This window comes from Parasteatoda tepidariorum, chromosome 6 (assembly GCF_043381705.1).
Source record: "Parasteatoda tepidariorum isolate YZ-2023 chromosome 6, CAS_Ptep_4.0, whole genome shotgun sequence".
Classification (NCBI taxonomy): Eukaryota; Metazoa; Arthropoda; class Arachnida; order Araneae; family Theridiidae; genus Parasteatoda; species Parasteatoda tepidariorum.
Window position 1 is genome coordinate 6870529 of NC_092209.1, and position 18222 is coordinate 6888750.

At 29.9% G+C, this 18222-nt stretch overlaps 1 protein-coding gene across 2 annotated transcripts in view; it reads left to right on the forward strand.

Annotated features, from left to right (window-relative positions):
• LOC107439252 (phosphatidylinositol 4-kinase III alpha) overlaps positions 1-18222 on the forward strand; it is a 67998-nt gene that overhangs the window by 46114 nt on the left and 3662 nt on the right. For both annotated transcript variants that reach the window (XM_016051775.3, XM_043043516.2), the window contains 10 exons: positions 620-801; positions 3899-4031; positions 4111-4236; positions 5639-5692; positions 6646-6766; positions 9497-9626; positions 9712-9855; positions 11224-11395; positions 14038-14142; positions 15848-15973. In XM_016051775.3, coding sequence (XP_015907261.2) covers positions 620-801; positions 3899-4031; positions 4111-4236; positions 5639-5692; positions 6646-6766; positions 9497-9626; positions 9712-9855; positions 11224-11395; positions 14038-14142; positions 15848-15973 — 1293 coding nt within the window. The remainder of the gene's footprint in view (positions 1-619; positions 802-3898; positions 4032-4110; positions 4237-5638; positions 5693-6645; positions 6767-9496; positions 9627-9711; positions 9856-11223; positions 11396-14037; positions 14143-15847; positions 15974-18222) is intronic.

Sequence of the window (18222 nt, forward strand, 5' to 3'; positions counted from 1 at the left end):
AAATCTGTGAAACAAAAAAAAAATCAAATTATTATTATTAGTACATGGTATTCTGGTAACACCTCCCTTAAAGTGTAATTTTAAAATTATAGTCGGAAATTAGTATAAAAAATTGCACGTTAGTGGTTAAGTATTAATATTTAAGTTAACAAGTATTAATATTGAGTAAAACGAAAGCATTTTTTTAAATTTTGCAAATTACTAGTTATAAAGTAATTACTATCAAATTATTACTAAAAAGGCAGTATTAAAAACATTGATAACAATGTTATTGCCAAATGAAACTTGATGGCATTTTAAAAGTATCTTTTTGCTTCCTTCAATTTGTCAATGAGAAAATAAAAGAAACTTGCTGGAAATAAAAAAATTTTTTCACAAAGGCAGTGTACATAAAAGTTCAAGGAATTTTAATTAAAAATATTCTAATAATTTGTTGAACATTTTTTTCCTAGCTGTAACAATTAAAATATTTTTATTTATTGGTCATTATTAATTCTTAGTTCACTATGATTCTTCAAAGCCTAAAAAAGTTAGTCCCGTAGAAAATGTAGCTTGCTAAAAGTTGAATTAATTTAAAATCCCAATGCAACTTTCTGGAGATTCTTTTACTTCTTTGCAGGCCGTAGACATTGAGTTTCTTATTACGTGGAACAACCCTATGTCTTTGCAAGAGAATAGTTTCCCTGAAGAAGACATGATCTCTTCTTGGAAGTCTCAACAGATATCCGAGAAAACGTGGAGGGAAACTGCCCGATTGTCCTGGGAAATATCACCTGCTCTAGCTGTTTATTTACCCTGCAGGTTTGTATTGAAGCATTTATTACTTTGATATTTTTTTTCTAATCCTTATAGTTTTATAACTGTTGCTGAACAGCTGACCCAATCTTTTGAACTTAAATCTACCAATGCTCAACTCCATCGCCTTGCAATTTTGAACCCTTGAACCCAATCCAGAAGACAAGAGTGTTTCTTTATTTACTCTATGAAATGAAAAGCTTAAAGTTTCATTAAAAAAAATATTTATTAACCATTATAAATTAGACAGCAACATGCTAGGCCAGAACAGAACAAGTACTGAACGTGAACTACGACCTCCTCCAAGCAATCCAGAACATCAATGCATCCATCTCCTCACAGTTACAGTCACAGTTATTTCTATACAGTTAAAATACATATGTTACAAGGAGAGTTCCTGGATCATGTATTGGGAGAAATTTGCCTTCGTGGAGGAATTTTTGATGGAACAAATCAGCGTTTGCGTTACATGGAGTGGAAAACCACGAAAACCTCCCTCGGTAAGCCTGGTGGCAAGGGGTCTCTAACCTATAATCTGCCGATTTTCGTATTTACTGATTCTAAAATTACTAATTGTAAATCGTATTCTCATGATTTAAAAATCGTGCATCGTGATTCGTGTTAACGTGATTAAAAAATCCAATACCTTACTTGTTTTTACAAGTTTTTAAAATCAATATCGCTATTCTTATTCACGCGAGTTTAAATTCCAATGTAGTGATTCGTATTCACGCGAGTTGAAAATCCAATATTACTGTTAGCATTCACAAGATCTAAAAATTATGCATCGTGATTCCTATTTACGCAATTCAAAAATCCAATATTGCAAGTTGTATTTTCGCGTTCTTAAATTCAATATCGCGATTCATATTTACGCGATTTTAAAATTCAAAATCTTGATTTACATTTTTGCGTTCTTAAAATCCAATATCGTGATTCATATTCACACGATTTTAAAGTCAAACATCAATTTTTGTATTTACCTCATTAAAAAGTCATTCATTGCAAATCCTTTTCAGCCCATTTAGAAATCCATTACTGCGATTTGTATTTTCGCGTTCTTAAACCGCGATTCATATTCATGCTACTTTAAAATCCAATATCGCGATTTGTATTTTCGCACTCTTAAAATCCAATATCGAGATTAATATTTACTCTATTTTAAAATCAAATATCTCGATTCTTGTAAGAACTAAGTTTTTTTCTACATTAGTTTCTGTAAAAGTGTGTGGTAGGTCATTTAATTATAAATCTTAGTTCAAAAAGTTATATTAAATATGAATGGTAAATAAACTGATATCTTGTTATCAAGTTTTTGCACACTGTTCAATTGTTTATTCGAGTTGGCTACTTTCGGGGCTTTTCACTTTGTGTCACAATTGCCCCTAAAGTCTAGTTTATTGCATTTTTTCTTGGTTTATTTTTCACCTTTATTTGTCCCTATCCTTGCATTTTCTTCTTTCTTGAAATCTTTTGTTTACCTCATTCACCTCTGGTGAGTTTTTGAGACTAAGCTCCTGTTTTAAAGTGCCCCAAACTCACGAACTTATCAGATCAGACCTATGCCACAGTTTCTGTTGTTTTTCTTCCTAGTTTTGTGTAAAAGCTTGCTGTATTTTCAGTTTGAATATTTTTTATGTGTTGAATTTTTTCTTCTTTTTTTACATTTTAAGTATAAAAACAGTAAGCTTTTTTTAATCATTTTTTATTTTATTTTCAATAGCAGCGTAAAAGCTTGCTGTATTTTCTGTTTGAATATTATTTACCATATATTCCGGTGTATAACTCGCACTTTTAATACAAAAAATAACATTGGAATTTACGGGTGCGCGGTATACGCCGAATATAAAAAATTATAGATTGAAAAAATTTAAACATAGAAAATAAATTTTAAAGAAATAACATACCTTTACCTATATACTTTATTGATTTTCGCTATTACATAAATAGTTCATTATATTCGTCTTCCTTTATTTCTTCAGGCACATCATCACATTCTGTTTTGTCTTCATCATTTGTGTTACCCTCATCCATAAATAAACAGTCATCTTCTGATCCGTCCAGATTATTTGAAATGCTGCATTTTTTGAATGATTTTCTAACCATCTCAGGCTTAATTTCATCCCATACTTTTAATATCCATTCGCACACTGTTTCCAAACTTCCATGACGCATATGTCCTCCTTTCATAAAGGTTTTCTCGCCCTCCAACATCCAAGTGTTCCACTGTTTTTTTAAATTGGCTTTAAATGGTTTGTTTAAGCAGACGTCCAATGGCTGAACTAATGGTGTCAATCCGCCCGAAATAACTGCCATATCGGTGTTACATTCTTTCAACAATTTTTTTGTATTATCTGTAAGGTGGGACCTAAACATGTCCCACACTAAAAGGCTTTCTCTTTTTCTATTGATACTAGACGAAATATTGCACATGTACAATCCAAATTTTCGTGCGCGTTATACGAAGAGTATATCTTAAAATGTAAAAAAATTTATTAGAAATTATGGGTGCGCGTTATACGCCGGGGCGCGTTATGCGCCGGAATATACGGTAAGTGTTGAGAATTTGATTTTTGCATTTTCAGTTTAAATTTATTTATTAAAAGACAGTAAACTCTCTTTTTATTTTCAATAGCAGAGAACTTGACAAAATGCAGCAAGTAAAAACAAATATTTAATAAGCCCATAAAGGGGGCTTAGAAAGATATCAATCTTAAATAGATGGCAGTCATGTTTAGTAATACATTGTCAATGTCTGACAGTGAAGCCTCTCGAGCTTGTATTTTTTCCCCTCTAAAAGCGACCAACTTTAAATCCCCAGTTTCTCTTGATACAATAATAAACCTTAAGATATAAACTAAACAATGTAAAGAGAAATTCATACTTTGTTTAGGTGCATAATATATTAGTTTTCTTAGACTTATTTAAATTTGAAGGATAGGAAATCACAGATTTAAATTCATCACATGGATTGCCTTTTTCTTTATGGTACTAATAAAGAAAAATAGAGTAATATATTGTTAAAGTTTTTAGTACAATATTTGACATCTTTTCTTTCGTTGTGTTATTGTGAAAAATTACAATGTATAAACTTTCATTTAAGGTTTACTAATTCAGAAGTCTTGGTGGCTGAAATTTCAAGATTAGTTCAATGTAATCCAGCCAGCGTCTCGTACATACCAGAGGCATTACAGTACTTAACTACATCAGAAAGCATCATTAATGATTCGTCAGAGGTAAAGGATTCATTTACAGTCATAATAATTTGCTATATGTTTGTAAGCGCATCGATTTAAACAACAAATTTCTTTACAGCTTACACATGTGTTAACATGGGCTAGAGTTCCTCCAATCAAAGCACTGGCTTATTTTTCACGGCAGTTTCCTCGCCACCCTCTCACTGCTCAATATGCGGTTCGAGTCCTCTCTTCATTCCCCCCTGTAAGTGAAACAAATGCTGTTTTATACTTTTTAAACAAATGATATGTTAATTGTTTTCAGGGTTGGACCCAGAACAAGGAGAATAGAGAAGATACAGGGAATTTTATTAATCGGGGGGAAATATCAGTGAATTTAACTAAAACACCAAACAATTCAAGGAAGATGAATAATCCTTTTTTAAGGCAACTAAAAGTCCTATTTTTCTTAAAAATAAATTGTTTATTTTCAACTTTAATGGTTCATGTAAATGTTTTGCTACATTTTCTGTTTAAAAATTCAGCATAATTTAAAAATTAATGATAAATTTTCTGCCAATAGTTATAAAAGGCATGGAAAATCAATTAAATCAGTCTTGAAAAGTTAGAAATTTTTTTTTTCTGGGGTTTATCGTTGCCTTATAGTAAAGTGCCTCATTTGTATGATCCTCTTTTTGCCAAATACATCTGTTATTCAAGTCAATTTCAAAGTGATTTTTTTGCATCTGCATATTGTTTTTCCCCCTCAATTTTCACTATATACTATTATAATTTCTCTAAAATGAGAGCTTTAGAATAAAATTAAAAATATCTCTTTGTACTGCAAGACTACATGAAATGTATCATAAATAAGCCTATGAAATGTATAATATAATGCATCTTAAAAAAAGCCTTTTGTTAGTAAGTAAGGTTTGCTGCTTTTGTTTTGCTGAAGAAATTTGAATATTGAAGTTTCTGTTGCTTCAACCATCTTTTATTTATTACTGTACTCTTTGTAAATAGAATGGGTGTCTCATTACAGTGTGTGATTTTCAAACTCACCACATTTCTCCCCTCTTTCTTACTATGGTTTTGGCAAATCATGTTTATTTCCATGCCAGTATATTTCAACTAAATTGTACTGCCATGAAGAAAAAGAAAGATTTGCTAATAACCTGTAACAGAGGGAGGAAAAGTGTGGAGAGTGGGAAAATCACGTAATGTTGAGATGCCTAGGTGTCTAGCAGAGTCTAGTACTAATTGCAAAGAATATTGCGCAGTTCACTTCTGATAAACTGAGGTGAGGTAAGTTATTTAGGCACAAAAATGCAATACATCGTGTAAATGGGATCAGTGGAATGCTTGTAATAAATATAAATCAATTAAATCAGCTAAGGATTAAGAAATAGATATTTCTTTTTCGCAAATGGTTAATTAAAAAAAGGACCGAAAAATTACTGCGAAGTGGATTGGTTTGTTCTTACAACTGGTTAGACTTATTTTTGCTAATATTAAAAAAAAATTGTGTTTTATTTTATAAATAAAATATTTCATTTCTATTCACCTTTTTTTTTGTTAATGTATACAATGCATTTATAACTTTAGCATCTTTTCAGTTCCAAAAAAAAAAGAGCAAATAACAAATGTAAATATTCTTCTGTTTGCAGGATGTGATACTATTTTACATTCCACAACTTGTTCAAGCAGTGAGACATGACAGTGTAAGTATTCTTAACAATACTTTTGTTATATATTTAATCTATGTTTTTTACACCACTTTATTGTCAGTTTTCTAAAATTGAATATTTATATACATATTTTAGTGATTTTTTTTTTATGAAAAGGGATAAATTATTACTTATTTAAATATCTGACTTTTTTGAAATTCGATTTCTCATTAACTATTAGACCGATTTCGCTTAAACTTTGTATTCTGCCTTCTAAAAGTACATACTTAAAAAAGCAAAACTATTCCCTCACTAATGTGTTTCTGGGTATTACCCACCTTTACAGTTTCTTTAGAAACTTATATAGTTGCTGAAATAGTTAAATTCGCATTAACATTATTCACAATTTTTCTATTACAGTACAGAACCCGTTATCCGGAAATCAGAAAACCGGAAAACCAAAAAACCGGAACGAAATTCGATTAATTTTACCCGCTTTTTTAAAAAAAAAAAAAAAATTTTTTTCCTCATAAGTTTTGGGATTCTTCGTTCTTTTCTGAAAGCTGTTTACCTTACCATCATTTTGGAAATAATCATTAGTGTATTACTTCATCGTTTTTTCTTCTTTTTAAGATTATTTCCAATTTTTTTGTTGTTGTTGGGTTTAACTATAAAAAAACGGCTTTTTGTAGAGATTCAGAAAACCGGAAAAATCAGTTATCCGGAATATCGATGGTCCCAATCGTTCCGGATAATCGGTTCCCTACTGTACTTATAATTTTTAAATGTAATTAAACTTTGCATGCCTGTTCTAATCAAAAGATATTCAAAATGCTCCTTGTATTTTTCCTTTTATTAATTTTTTTTTTCGCTGGCAAAATTTTTTTAACACAAATTTTTTTTTGATCGTAAGTAACTTTTTCTCTTATTAAAAGAAAAATTTATTTGTTTAGTTAAAACTTCATTATTTTCATGTGTAAAACAGCAATAACTTTTTTATATATTAGATGGGCTATGTGACAGAATTTATTAAAAGTGCTTGCAAACATTCCCAACTACTGGCTCATCAGTTAATTTGGAATATGAAAACAAACATGTACTTAGATGAAGAGGCTGTGCAACAAGACCGTAAGTGACTTTTTCTCCTATTTCTTTACTAGTGACTTTTTCTCCTATTTCTTGCAAGCATTGAGCACTTGGGCAAAATTGCATGGAAATTTATTTGCTATGTGGGGAATTTTATCAGTCTGGAAAAGTCAGGGAATTTTATCTATCTGAAAAAAAAAACTTGTAAATGATAAGAATTTTTATCAATCTGGAAAAGAATAGGCAATTTTATCAGTCTAGAAAAAGCACAGAAAAGTCAGGAAATTTTATAAGTCTGGAAAAAAACAGGGTGTGAAGGTGGTTAGTCCAATTTTTATATGGAGGTTTCTTCATTGTAGTATTTTTTGCATATTTTGGCTGTAGCAGATACCAAGGGCGCCGGCAGCGGGGTGCAAGGGGGTGCACTTGCACCCCCCTGGCTTTTTTTAAACAATTAAAGAGATACAGAAAAAAAATCGATTATAACATTTTTTTATTAAAAATATTTTTATTCAAGAACAAATAATTAAGTAATTATTGATACATAACAATTAAAAAATTGTATAATCAAACAAGAATTGTTATCGTCTTGTTAGCTGTCCAAATCTGCTTATAACTTTTTCAATGAATTCTGAGTCATCTTTTCTTATGCACACTGAGCATGCACAAACTACTTAATCTCTCGTGAGACATTGTAAACCGATTCCATGTTTTAATGCTTCGCATTGTACTAAAAGTGCGTTCAATAGTGCACGTAGTAGCTGGAAGAGTTAGGCAAATTTTGACTGCCTCCCCTCTACAGCTGGATAAAACGGTGTGGCCTGAATAACTAAATTTATGTATTCGAGGAATTCATAAGAATTTTCTCTATTAAAATAGATTAAAAAATTAACAGATTGAAGTATATGTAATAACAAAGCAAAATGTAACAAAATACTTTTTTTAAGAAGGGAGAGTAGTTTGTTAGAGGGTTGCACCCCCTTTTATATTATTCTGCCGGCGCCCTTGGCAGATACACTTGGGTTTCTTACGAATGAGTAATGTTTCATTGGAGAGAATCGAACAAAATCATTTAAGGAAAAATGTTGCTTTATTATTTTGTAAATATTATTAGGAGCAATATGGCAATATAGTTATTAAAATGATAAAATTAAAATAAAATTCTCCCTTTAAGAGATTTAGACATTCAATCTTCTCACATCAAGAATTTTGTAAAATTAATTATCAGACAGACTAAGGAGCGTAACCCCCAATCCTAACGACAAGAATAAACAATTTAAATTAAAGGGACTTTTCCCAATGAACAGTTAGGAGCATGGGAAGACATCCATAGTTGGCGATTTATAGAATGATGAAATAACCAAAAACAAAGCCAACCCCTCGTAATTAATATTAAATTTTGAAATCATTCACCGGTTTTGGCTTCATCGCCTAAAAGACTGTGAGAATTTACATAACCCTGTAACTGAAGTATTTTTGTGTTAAGAAAAATAAAGAATAAGGAGTTGTAAATAGATTTGGATGTTAGATTTAGTAAATTGTAGTTTTAATATTTGTATTGAATCCAAAGCCATTACAATGATTGTTTAGAAGGGAATAAAATATTTATGTTTGCTTTTTATAAAATGTAATAAAAGTTAAATAGTTAGCTTAATTTAATTAAAATCTGATTAAGAATGATTGAAAAATATAAATTTAGTAAACTATAGAAATTTTAAAAATGAGGAAATATGTAATACCACATAGCGCAAGGGAATTATCTACTACCTATATGTTTCTTATATTAATACCCAAGAAGTCAAAGAAAGTAAATTTATTTGAGTTAGAGTTGCCATAAAATTGGTATTTTAGTGATTTTTCTAAAATTGTTTGTTTTATTAAATAAGTTAAATAAGACAACCAAAAAATTATAAATCAGATTAATACCATCAATTACAAATTCAGGGTAAGTATAGAAAACTCAAGGAAAAGTTGTAGATTTTTTTTCTGAGTTTTTGTGGCTTCCCTGACATATTTCCTATTGATTAAAATAAAAGAAAATGGTTTTATTCATTAAAATGACATGGAAAGATTGTAGTGTTACAAGAATTTATCCAGAAAGGTCAAAATTATTAACTTTGTTTAAAACATACATATTCTCACCTAATATCATGAATATGACAAATATCTACAATAATCAATAATGAGAATTACTGACAACAATGAATATCTACAATGATCAACATTGGTAATTTATTGTCATTGAAATATATTTTCAATGATAAACATTGATAATTATCGACTGAAAAATATATTTACAATAATATGCATTGATAAATATTGACTAGAAAATATGTTTACAATGATGAGCATTGATAATTAACAATTACGATAAATATCAATGATTATATACAACAATAAATGTCAATAATTATATACAACAATAAGTAATGATAATTACAGACAACATTAAATGACTGTAATTACAGATAAATAAATGTTAACGATGAAAATGATTGAAAAAAAATATTCATATTAGGCATAGAAATCTGTGGCTTTGTTTATACACTAAAACTATGTTTTTTCAATGTTCCCGTTATTGTTAAATTTTTATACTTACTCTGTTATTTTTAAATTGGTGGTTAAAAGTAGAATTTTTAAGAAATGTCTCAAGATTGAGATCAGGATTTTATAGATTGAGTCAGAAATAAACTCGTATAAATTATTGAACAAAAAATGTTTTTTTTTTGTAATAAAATTAAAAATCATTAATTACCACTTCCATTTTTGTAGCTGTAATGTTTGAACCTTTGGAAAACATAATGAATCACATAATTGGTTCTCTGTCTGGTCCTGCGAAACTGTTCTACGAGAGGGAATTTGACTTTTTTGGTAAAGTGACTGCCATTTCGGGGGAAATAAGGTACTCACAGTAATCTCAGCTTTTTATTGCACTACTTCCTTTGACTGGCACTTTTAAAATGTTTATGTTTTGCATTTATCCATAGACCTTACCCTAAAGGACCTCAACGTAAGCAAGCCTGTTTGGATGCCCTGGCCAAAATAAAAGTTCAACCCGGTTGTTATCTACCTTCTAATCCAGAAGCAGTTGTCTTGGATATTGACTTTAAATCTGGAACACCCATGCAAAGGTAACTATTTGAATTCAAAACGTTTGAAAATTCTATTACAGTGAAACCTGTCAAAGGAATTGTTTCTTAAATTGCTGTTACCCTTGTCATCTCGGATGTTAGGTTAAATTTTTGCTTTGCGTTTTCTTTAAGTTCGTTTCACTTTTCAAACTTTTTAAAAAATGAGGAAAATAAAAGGGCCACTTTATTAGATTAAAAGAAATAGTGTTGGTCATTTTTTTATAACTTCTATGGATTTTTTCTCAGAACTTTAAAGCAATAAATATATGCAATTCATGGTTTTGGACCTGTCATTTAAAATTACACTTTTTCAGTTTTTGAAATTTAATTTTATTACAGTTTAAACTAATCAAATCCGATATGCCTGTTGCTAAAAAATACTTTTAATGTTCATTACGCAAAGATATATCAAAAATTTTAAAACTTAAAACTGTATTCCATTTAACTCCCTTTCCAAGACTGTTGGTTACATTGTGCTGGTATAATTTTATCAGAAAAAAATTGAATAGAAATATTAAATATTGCCTACCTTATGTCTCAAATTGTGACTGGTCGACGGCATGTATCGAAAGAAGCTACCAAGTAGAGAAAATATCCACTATTCGTTTATTGTTTATTTGTAAAAATCAAATAAAGAAATTAATAGCACTTTTAATTTAAAAGCGAATTTCAAAATTTAAGGATATATTTAATTTGTCCTATAAATAACAAGGATGACTGAACAAGAAATTTGATAATTGCCTCAACTATTAAAGAACCTAAATTCATTTCTGTACTTTTTTTGTGCTTTGTTCACATTATTTTTTCCCTACACCTACATAGGTTTGGTAAAGTGTACCCTATCCTCCTTTTGGATGACATAAACTCTTTTGGGAGTTATATGATATATTTTTTATAAACGTTACATATGAATGAAAGAATAACATGATATAAAAACTATTTGATTATTTTCTTACATTTCTTTAAATAAATATTCTCTGTCAACAAAGGCATAAAAAGAAAAATTGTAAAACTAAAAAAATTGTAAAATTGTGAAAAAATTGTGAAAAAGAAATAAATTTGCTCTTTTATTATTCTAAACCATTTCTTATGAATTTTTTCTTTCAATCTTCATTTTTAAAAAGAAAAAAAAATTGAATCCTCTATCGAAATTAGTCTCCTAAACGTAGTTATATTTCAGAAGTAGTCTGTCATTATTACATTTAAAGAACATTTTGATGAATTACATTTTTAATAAAGAAGTTGTAAATTACTGAAAGAATTGCAATTTTTTCTGACCATTAGTTACAGTTCCTGAATAACAAACAAAATATGGAATGAATTTTTTTCTTATATGCAAGAAATTAATGTAGATTATTTTTTTTTCAGTGCAGCGAAAGCACCCTATTTAGCAAGATTCAAGGTGAGGCACTGTGGTATCCATGAAATGGAAAATAAAGTGATGAGTATTGGAAAAGAAGAAGATGAGAATTCCAAAAAAGAAAGTGGTAAAGAGTATTGGCAAGCGGCCATTTTCAAAGTGGGAGATGATGTCAGACAAGTACATACAATTCTTTTTCGATCATTAAATACATAAGGTTAAGCCATAAATAACTTCTTGTAGCCCACTGGCCAGTTTCAAGAATTTTTTAACCATCCCTCTTTTGACAATCACTTAAACTGGTGGTTTCCAAAAACGGAACCCTAGAGTTTCGAAAAAGCGTAAGGATTCCAAGTGTTACAACTTTTATTTTTAATATAAGCATAAAAATTAAATTAAACGGTAATGAAGACCAGAATTTAAGTAGAGGAAGTCAATATGGAAAAGCGCTATAAGCAGCTAAAACCAAAATTTTCTTAAACAAACTCTTTAAATGAAAATGGGAGAATTTAAATAAAAACCAAAGAGATTTTAAAGATGCGCATAATCATTAGGGGACACACTGCCATGCAAACATGCTGGAGCCTTTCTGTTAAACAAATAACTGGCTGCCACGAGGTCTCATAATGGAAAACAAAATAAGAATATAATACAATACCTCAAAATAAAATTGAATAGCCAGAGAAACACTATTTAAAACGAAAATACCAAAAAAAGTCAAAAGTACACTGACGTCTACATATAAAATCGGCAAAGAGAAAGTTATAGTGAAGTAACAGAAAATATTAATTTGCCAGACCCTTAAAACAATGAAGTGAAATTTAAAAATTCCAATGCTGTTTTCTTTGTAAAAATAGGAAAACAAGACAAAATCCTGAATCAGGTAAAATCATTTTAATTTAGTACTGCCTTCTATATTCAATAGGGACAAAAAATCCTGATTCTCACTGCATGGGTCCACTTATGCGGGCTTCAATATTGACCAAATTAATTGAACATTTTTAAACATTTTGAATTAAAAGATTATAGTTTCAATAATTAAAAGGAAAATTATTATTGTCCAAAGTAATTCTGAAATTCTTAATCGCTATAAGAAAATTTGTTTTATTATTATTATTATTTTTGCACAGGGATGATTTTTGAAGGCTGTAATTATATTTTGATCTAATTTATAATGAACAATTCATTTAAATTACTTTAATGAAATTATTTCCAATAAGATGAGAAATAGCAAAATTTTTAAAAACAATTTCTCAAAAATTACTGTTAACAGTTTATTGAATAAGTTATAAACAAACATTCATTAGAATTTTCCATCATGCTTTTCAAATAAAAATAAAATAACTAAATTCATTATTAAGAAATATGTTTCCCAGATAAACATTATCAATTTTAATATCAGTTTTATTCTGTTTTCATTTCAACAAAAACCATAATTTGGCATATTTATTTCGCTGCTTATACATACACTAAAATCAAATTCAGAACTGAAGTAGATTAAGCTTTGTTCTTGGAAATTTAGCTGTCAAATATGAAACCAAATTTATTATTATGAAACAATGAAAAAATTGCATGTTTTTCCTTAAATATATTTTCAAAATAATTAAGTCTTCCATTGATTACTGCCATATTATTATACTTTTCACAACTGCCGTAATATTATACTTTACACATAAAGTCGGGGTTCCATTGAGAGAAAATTTATCATTTAGGGTTCCATCGCTGATAGAAAAATTGGCAGCCACTGATATAAACCTCCAAAATTGTAAGAGTTTTTAACTCTTAAACAATATGGTTTTAAATTAGCTGCTAGTAAGTAAAATTCAGATAATTGAAAGGCACCTACCAACACGCTTTTTATAGAACACAGAGTTTATAATTCCTTTTTTTAAAAATTATTTGTCGTCTTTCCTTGTGATTTTGTGTTATTAAATTAAGATAAAACAGTTTTTTAAGTTCAACTCTTGTGCCAACTGAAAGTAATCTAATTTAACCACAATCAAGTAATTTTCCTCATTAATTTTTCAATTTAGTACTTAACTCTTTTTTTTTTAAAAAATTTCAATTACCATTGATTTTACATTATTTATGTTTATAAAAACACATTTCAAAGACAAGACTATAAATAAGTATGTGATTTTAGGTAGATTTAAGAATACTAATTCAAAGTCCTTCCTTTCGCTAAGGATCCAAGTTGATTTTACTTGAACTTACTAGACATAAAAAACCACATATAAAAAATTGTTAGATAATAAATTATAAGGAGCATGTAAAAGACTAAGTGAAGCTCATTTTTGATTTAAAAAAACTGTATGCTAACAAAAATCAATGATGTTTTCTCTTAAATAACTGGGTTAAATAACTCCAGCGAAATCAACTTAGATGGAGAGTTGGAGAATAAAAATTAAACAGATTGTAAATTGCATGGAAGACCTATATGTTTTTTATATTGGTCTTCCATGCAATTAACAATCTGTTTAATTTTTATTCTCCAAGTCTCCATCCAAGTTAATTTCGCTGGAGTTTGCCTGACATAAAAAATCAAATATAAACAATTATTAAAAATGCATGTAATAAACTCTCAGTGAAACTCATCTTTGATTATAAAGAATTGTAAACTTGCACAGAACACTGATGTTATTTCCTCAATATTTGATGAAACAGAATCCCCTTCAGTTTAATTTGCAAGAAATTGCATTTGTTGTTTTATTTTTATTCCATAATATATCTTAAGGTAATAAGTATTTATAAAGTATACTTATTTATGCAATTAAGAAGCATTAGTTTATCTTGAGTGATGAAATGTTTATTCTGTTATTTAGGATATGCTAGCCTTGCAGGTGATTGCACTTTTTCAAAATATCTTCAAACAAGTTGGATTGGATTTATTTTTATTCCCTTACAGAGTTGTTGCCACATCTCCAGGGGTATGTGTTTTCGTTTTATTTTAATTATTATTTATTGGCATGTTCAGAATATTTATATAATTTGTAGGATTATTGTCAGGATTTAAAATTTTTAAAAGAAAATAATAACATATTTTTAAATTGTATGGCTTTAAAAACAATCTTAAGAACGTTTGAAGAAAATTCTTTTACATTGAATAAATGTCAAATTTAATAGGTAGTGTTCCCTCGAACGCTAGAAAAGTGTTTTATAAATTTATAAAAAAATTTAAATGCCTTGATAAATAAAGCAATTTTTGTGCTGGTTTACATATATATATATCACAAAGTTATGCAGTAAAAAAACTGAAATTTTCTGTTGTAAATAACACATTTAATCTTTCTAGTTGATATACGAGGGCGTTTCGAAAAGTAAAGATACAATGGATCGCATTCCTTAAAAAAAACATTTATTTAGAATACGTCAGTTACATCTTATTAACTCGATTATTTATTATTTTTCGACATAATCATCCCCATTATCCAAACATTTGTTAAGTTGGTGCACAAGCTTTTGTATCCCACAGTCATAGAAGGTTGCCGGAACCACATTTCAACTTCATCTTTGATCTCATCATCGTCGTGGAATGATTTTCCACCAAGATGTGACTTCAGGTAAAGGAATAAATGGAAGTCGCTGGGAGCAAGATCCGGTCTGTATGGCGGATGGCCCAATACTTGCCATTTGAATTGTTTGAGTAGTGCTTTGGTTACGAGCGCTGTGTGAGGCCGAGCCTTGTCATGAAGCAAGTGGACTCCATTTGTCAGCATTCCCCTGCGTTTGTTTTGAATTGCCCTTCGAAGACGTTTCAAAGTCTGGCAATATGCAGCAGCAGTAATTGTCGTTCCGGGAGGCATAAATTCCAACAGAAGAATGCCTTGTCTGTACCAAAAAACGGAAGCCATGATTTTTTTCGCTGAAATCGAAGTTTTGAATTTCTTGGCTTTGGGTGAATTCGAACGACGCCATTGCATTGATTGTTGCTTGGATTCAGGTGTATGGTGATAAACCCACGTCTCGTCACCTGTCACAATGTGATCAAGGAACTCATCACCTGCTTCTGCATAGCGTGTGAGGAAGTCGAGTGCAAAGCCCATCCTTTTCTTTTTGTGCTCTTCTGTTAACATTTTTGGAACCCAGCGTGCACACAATTTCCTGTACCCTAACTTGACAGTCACAACTTCATAAAGAGTTGTCATTGACACTTCCGGTATGATCTGACGCAATTCTTTCAATTTGAGACGTCTATTCGCACGAATTGCGTCCTCCGTTCTCTGAAGAAGGGCATCACAGATGGCCGACCTGTTTTTTGTTCGTCATGAATATCAGTCCTACTTTCAGAGAAATGACGACACCACTTCGTTACATTTTGTCTATTCATAACGTTCCCATAAACAGAAACAATTTCTTTGTGAATATCCGCTGGTCTCTGACCTTTTGCATGAAGAAAACGTATGACGGAGCTCATTTCGCATTTGGCGGGATTCTGAATCGTCGCAGTCATTTTAAACACGACCTACTCCAACCAGAATCAACGTTGAAATGCCGAACAACCGCGAGGAGAAAGCTAACGGTTCAAGGTTAAAACCTGTGTTGCCAACTTGCTCGCCAAAACTTTTCTTTTCCTCTGGAGTAAGGTGTATCTTTACTTTTCGAAGCACCCTCGTAATATACTTTTATTTTTAGTGTGGTGTTATTGAATGTGTTCCCAATGCAAAATCAAGGGATCAGTTAGGAAGGCAGACAGATATTGGATTGTATGAATACTTCATTAAACATTATGGTGATGAAAATTCAAAAGCTTTTCAGACGGTAAGCTCACACCTATCAATAATTATTTTAAATTATGTATCAATTTGTGATTTTTTAGAACTTCATGAACTCTCAACTTCGTGAATGTAACTTTATTAATGCAAGGGAATTTTAAAAGTAACTGTTCAGTAAAAATGTTTTTTTTTCTGTCCTAAGTGGGACCTACAGTAAGCTGATTCAACAAAAACATGGATGTAAAACACCTAATTTTCTTTAAAAATTTTAAAATTATGAAGTTATTTAAAAATCAGGTAATAAATACCATTTAAATGCTTATTTGAAGTTTCATTTTATTATGAAACACAAATTTGTACTGTTTTTAAATGTAAATTTCATGCTGTTGGTTTTAAAAACTTCTGAAAGTTTTCAAGTTTTCCTAAACTTTAATAAAACTCCCTGATACCTCATTATTTTGGCATAACTGAAACGTTTGGTTTAAACTTAGCCAAATATAAAAGGTGTAAAATCTTTATCTGTTTCTGAACTTTTTTAAATCAACTTTTATCTACCTGTTGTTCTATTGATTTGGCTTACCAAACAAAGAAATGAGAAGAAGTAAAGCTTAGAGATATTATAATTTCTATCCTGGGATGTTGCCAAAAGTGAAGGCAGCCACAGAAGTCATACCTGCTCCACATTGTTTGGAAATCATTTAGCATGTAGATTTAGTGGTGTTGCTTTTCATATATAGTTGACCCACTAATTCTAGAACTGGTCCTATTTACTGATATTTTGTTAAAAACAATGGGTTGTTTTTATCTGCGTAATTGCTATAATTTTATATAATACAGCATACTCTCAATGTCTTGAAAACTTTGTTATGTCAAAAAAATATTTTTTCTCTTGTCATTATATGTCCACCTAATGTTAATTTGAATTCCTATGTCGAAAAACCTCTTATGTCGATTGCGAAATAGAAATTGAATTTTTTTCAGAAAAATCGCAATGTATGTTTATTGTAAACCAATTCTTTTTTATTTAATCAGGGGTCTGTCCAGACATTTTGTGAAAGGTCCGTTTTTGTAAAATTGTGAAAAAATTACTTGTAATTTGTGAATATAAAATAAACGTTAAGTCACATTCTTTCAACCAGGGTCCGCTTTTGTGAATTTGTGCTAATAGAGTCCGTTATTGCAAAAAAAAAACTTTTTCAGGGAGTTTTTAAATTGTAAAGACATACAAGATTATGCTCAACACTGTATAATTATAATTTAAAAAATTAAATTTTAAAAAATAAACAGCAATTATAGCTACTAAATTAGAGATGCAACATACAAATATTTGGTATTTAGCCTATATTGCTGAACGCAGAATATTCAGTCCGGACGAATAAAGGAAGAAGCTTCTGCCGAAGACAAAACTTAGTTCGTTTGCATTTGTCTTTCTTCCCCCACCCATTCCTGGGAAGGGTTTATTGGATTAACAAAACAACAATGAAGATAAACAAATTTGTGAAGGGTCCGATTAAAAAATAAATTATTTTGTGAAGGATCCGTTGTTAAGTTAAAATATTTTGTGAAGGGTCTGTTTATACGAAAAGATATTTTGTGAAGGGTCCATTAACGGACCCAAATTTCTTCTAAACAGACCCCTGATTTAATGCATAATTATTTTTGTCTTACTTTTAAAAATAAAATTATCATTGTATTTAGACTTATAGTCAACTATCATTACTTCCATATTTAATAGTAAGTTATTCTTATGTTTCATGTCTCTACCTTTTAGAGTAATATTTTCTAGAATATAATTTTCTACTTTTAAAAACATATTTAGTTCTGAACTTGTTGTCTCGAAAGCTCGCTTTCTCGAAATTTTTTAGCGTCCATTCAATTTGAAGATATTGGGAGTATACTGCAGTTAGATAAATATTTAAATCAATAATAATGATTTAAATTTTATTAAATAATTTGTTAAATATTTCAATCAAAAGTAATCAATTTAATTAGAGTTTGTTGAATATTTTAACCAAAGGTGATTACTTTAATTTTATTTAATTATACAGTCGAATAGTGAACCTGGGATATAGTGAACACTCGGATGTAGTGAACTTTTTTAGCGGTCCCGTCCGTATTCCTATTTAAATAATGTTATTTTTAACGCTTATAGTGAACAGCTTTGAACTTTGAAACTCGGTTATAGTGGACTCAAATTTCATTTCTTTAAATATCTTTTTCAGTCCTCCATCTTTAAACTTGTAGGTGTTGGGACTGAAAATGAATGCCTTCTGCAATTTCGTTCCCAATTTAAGC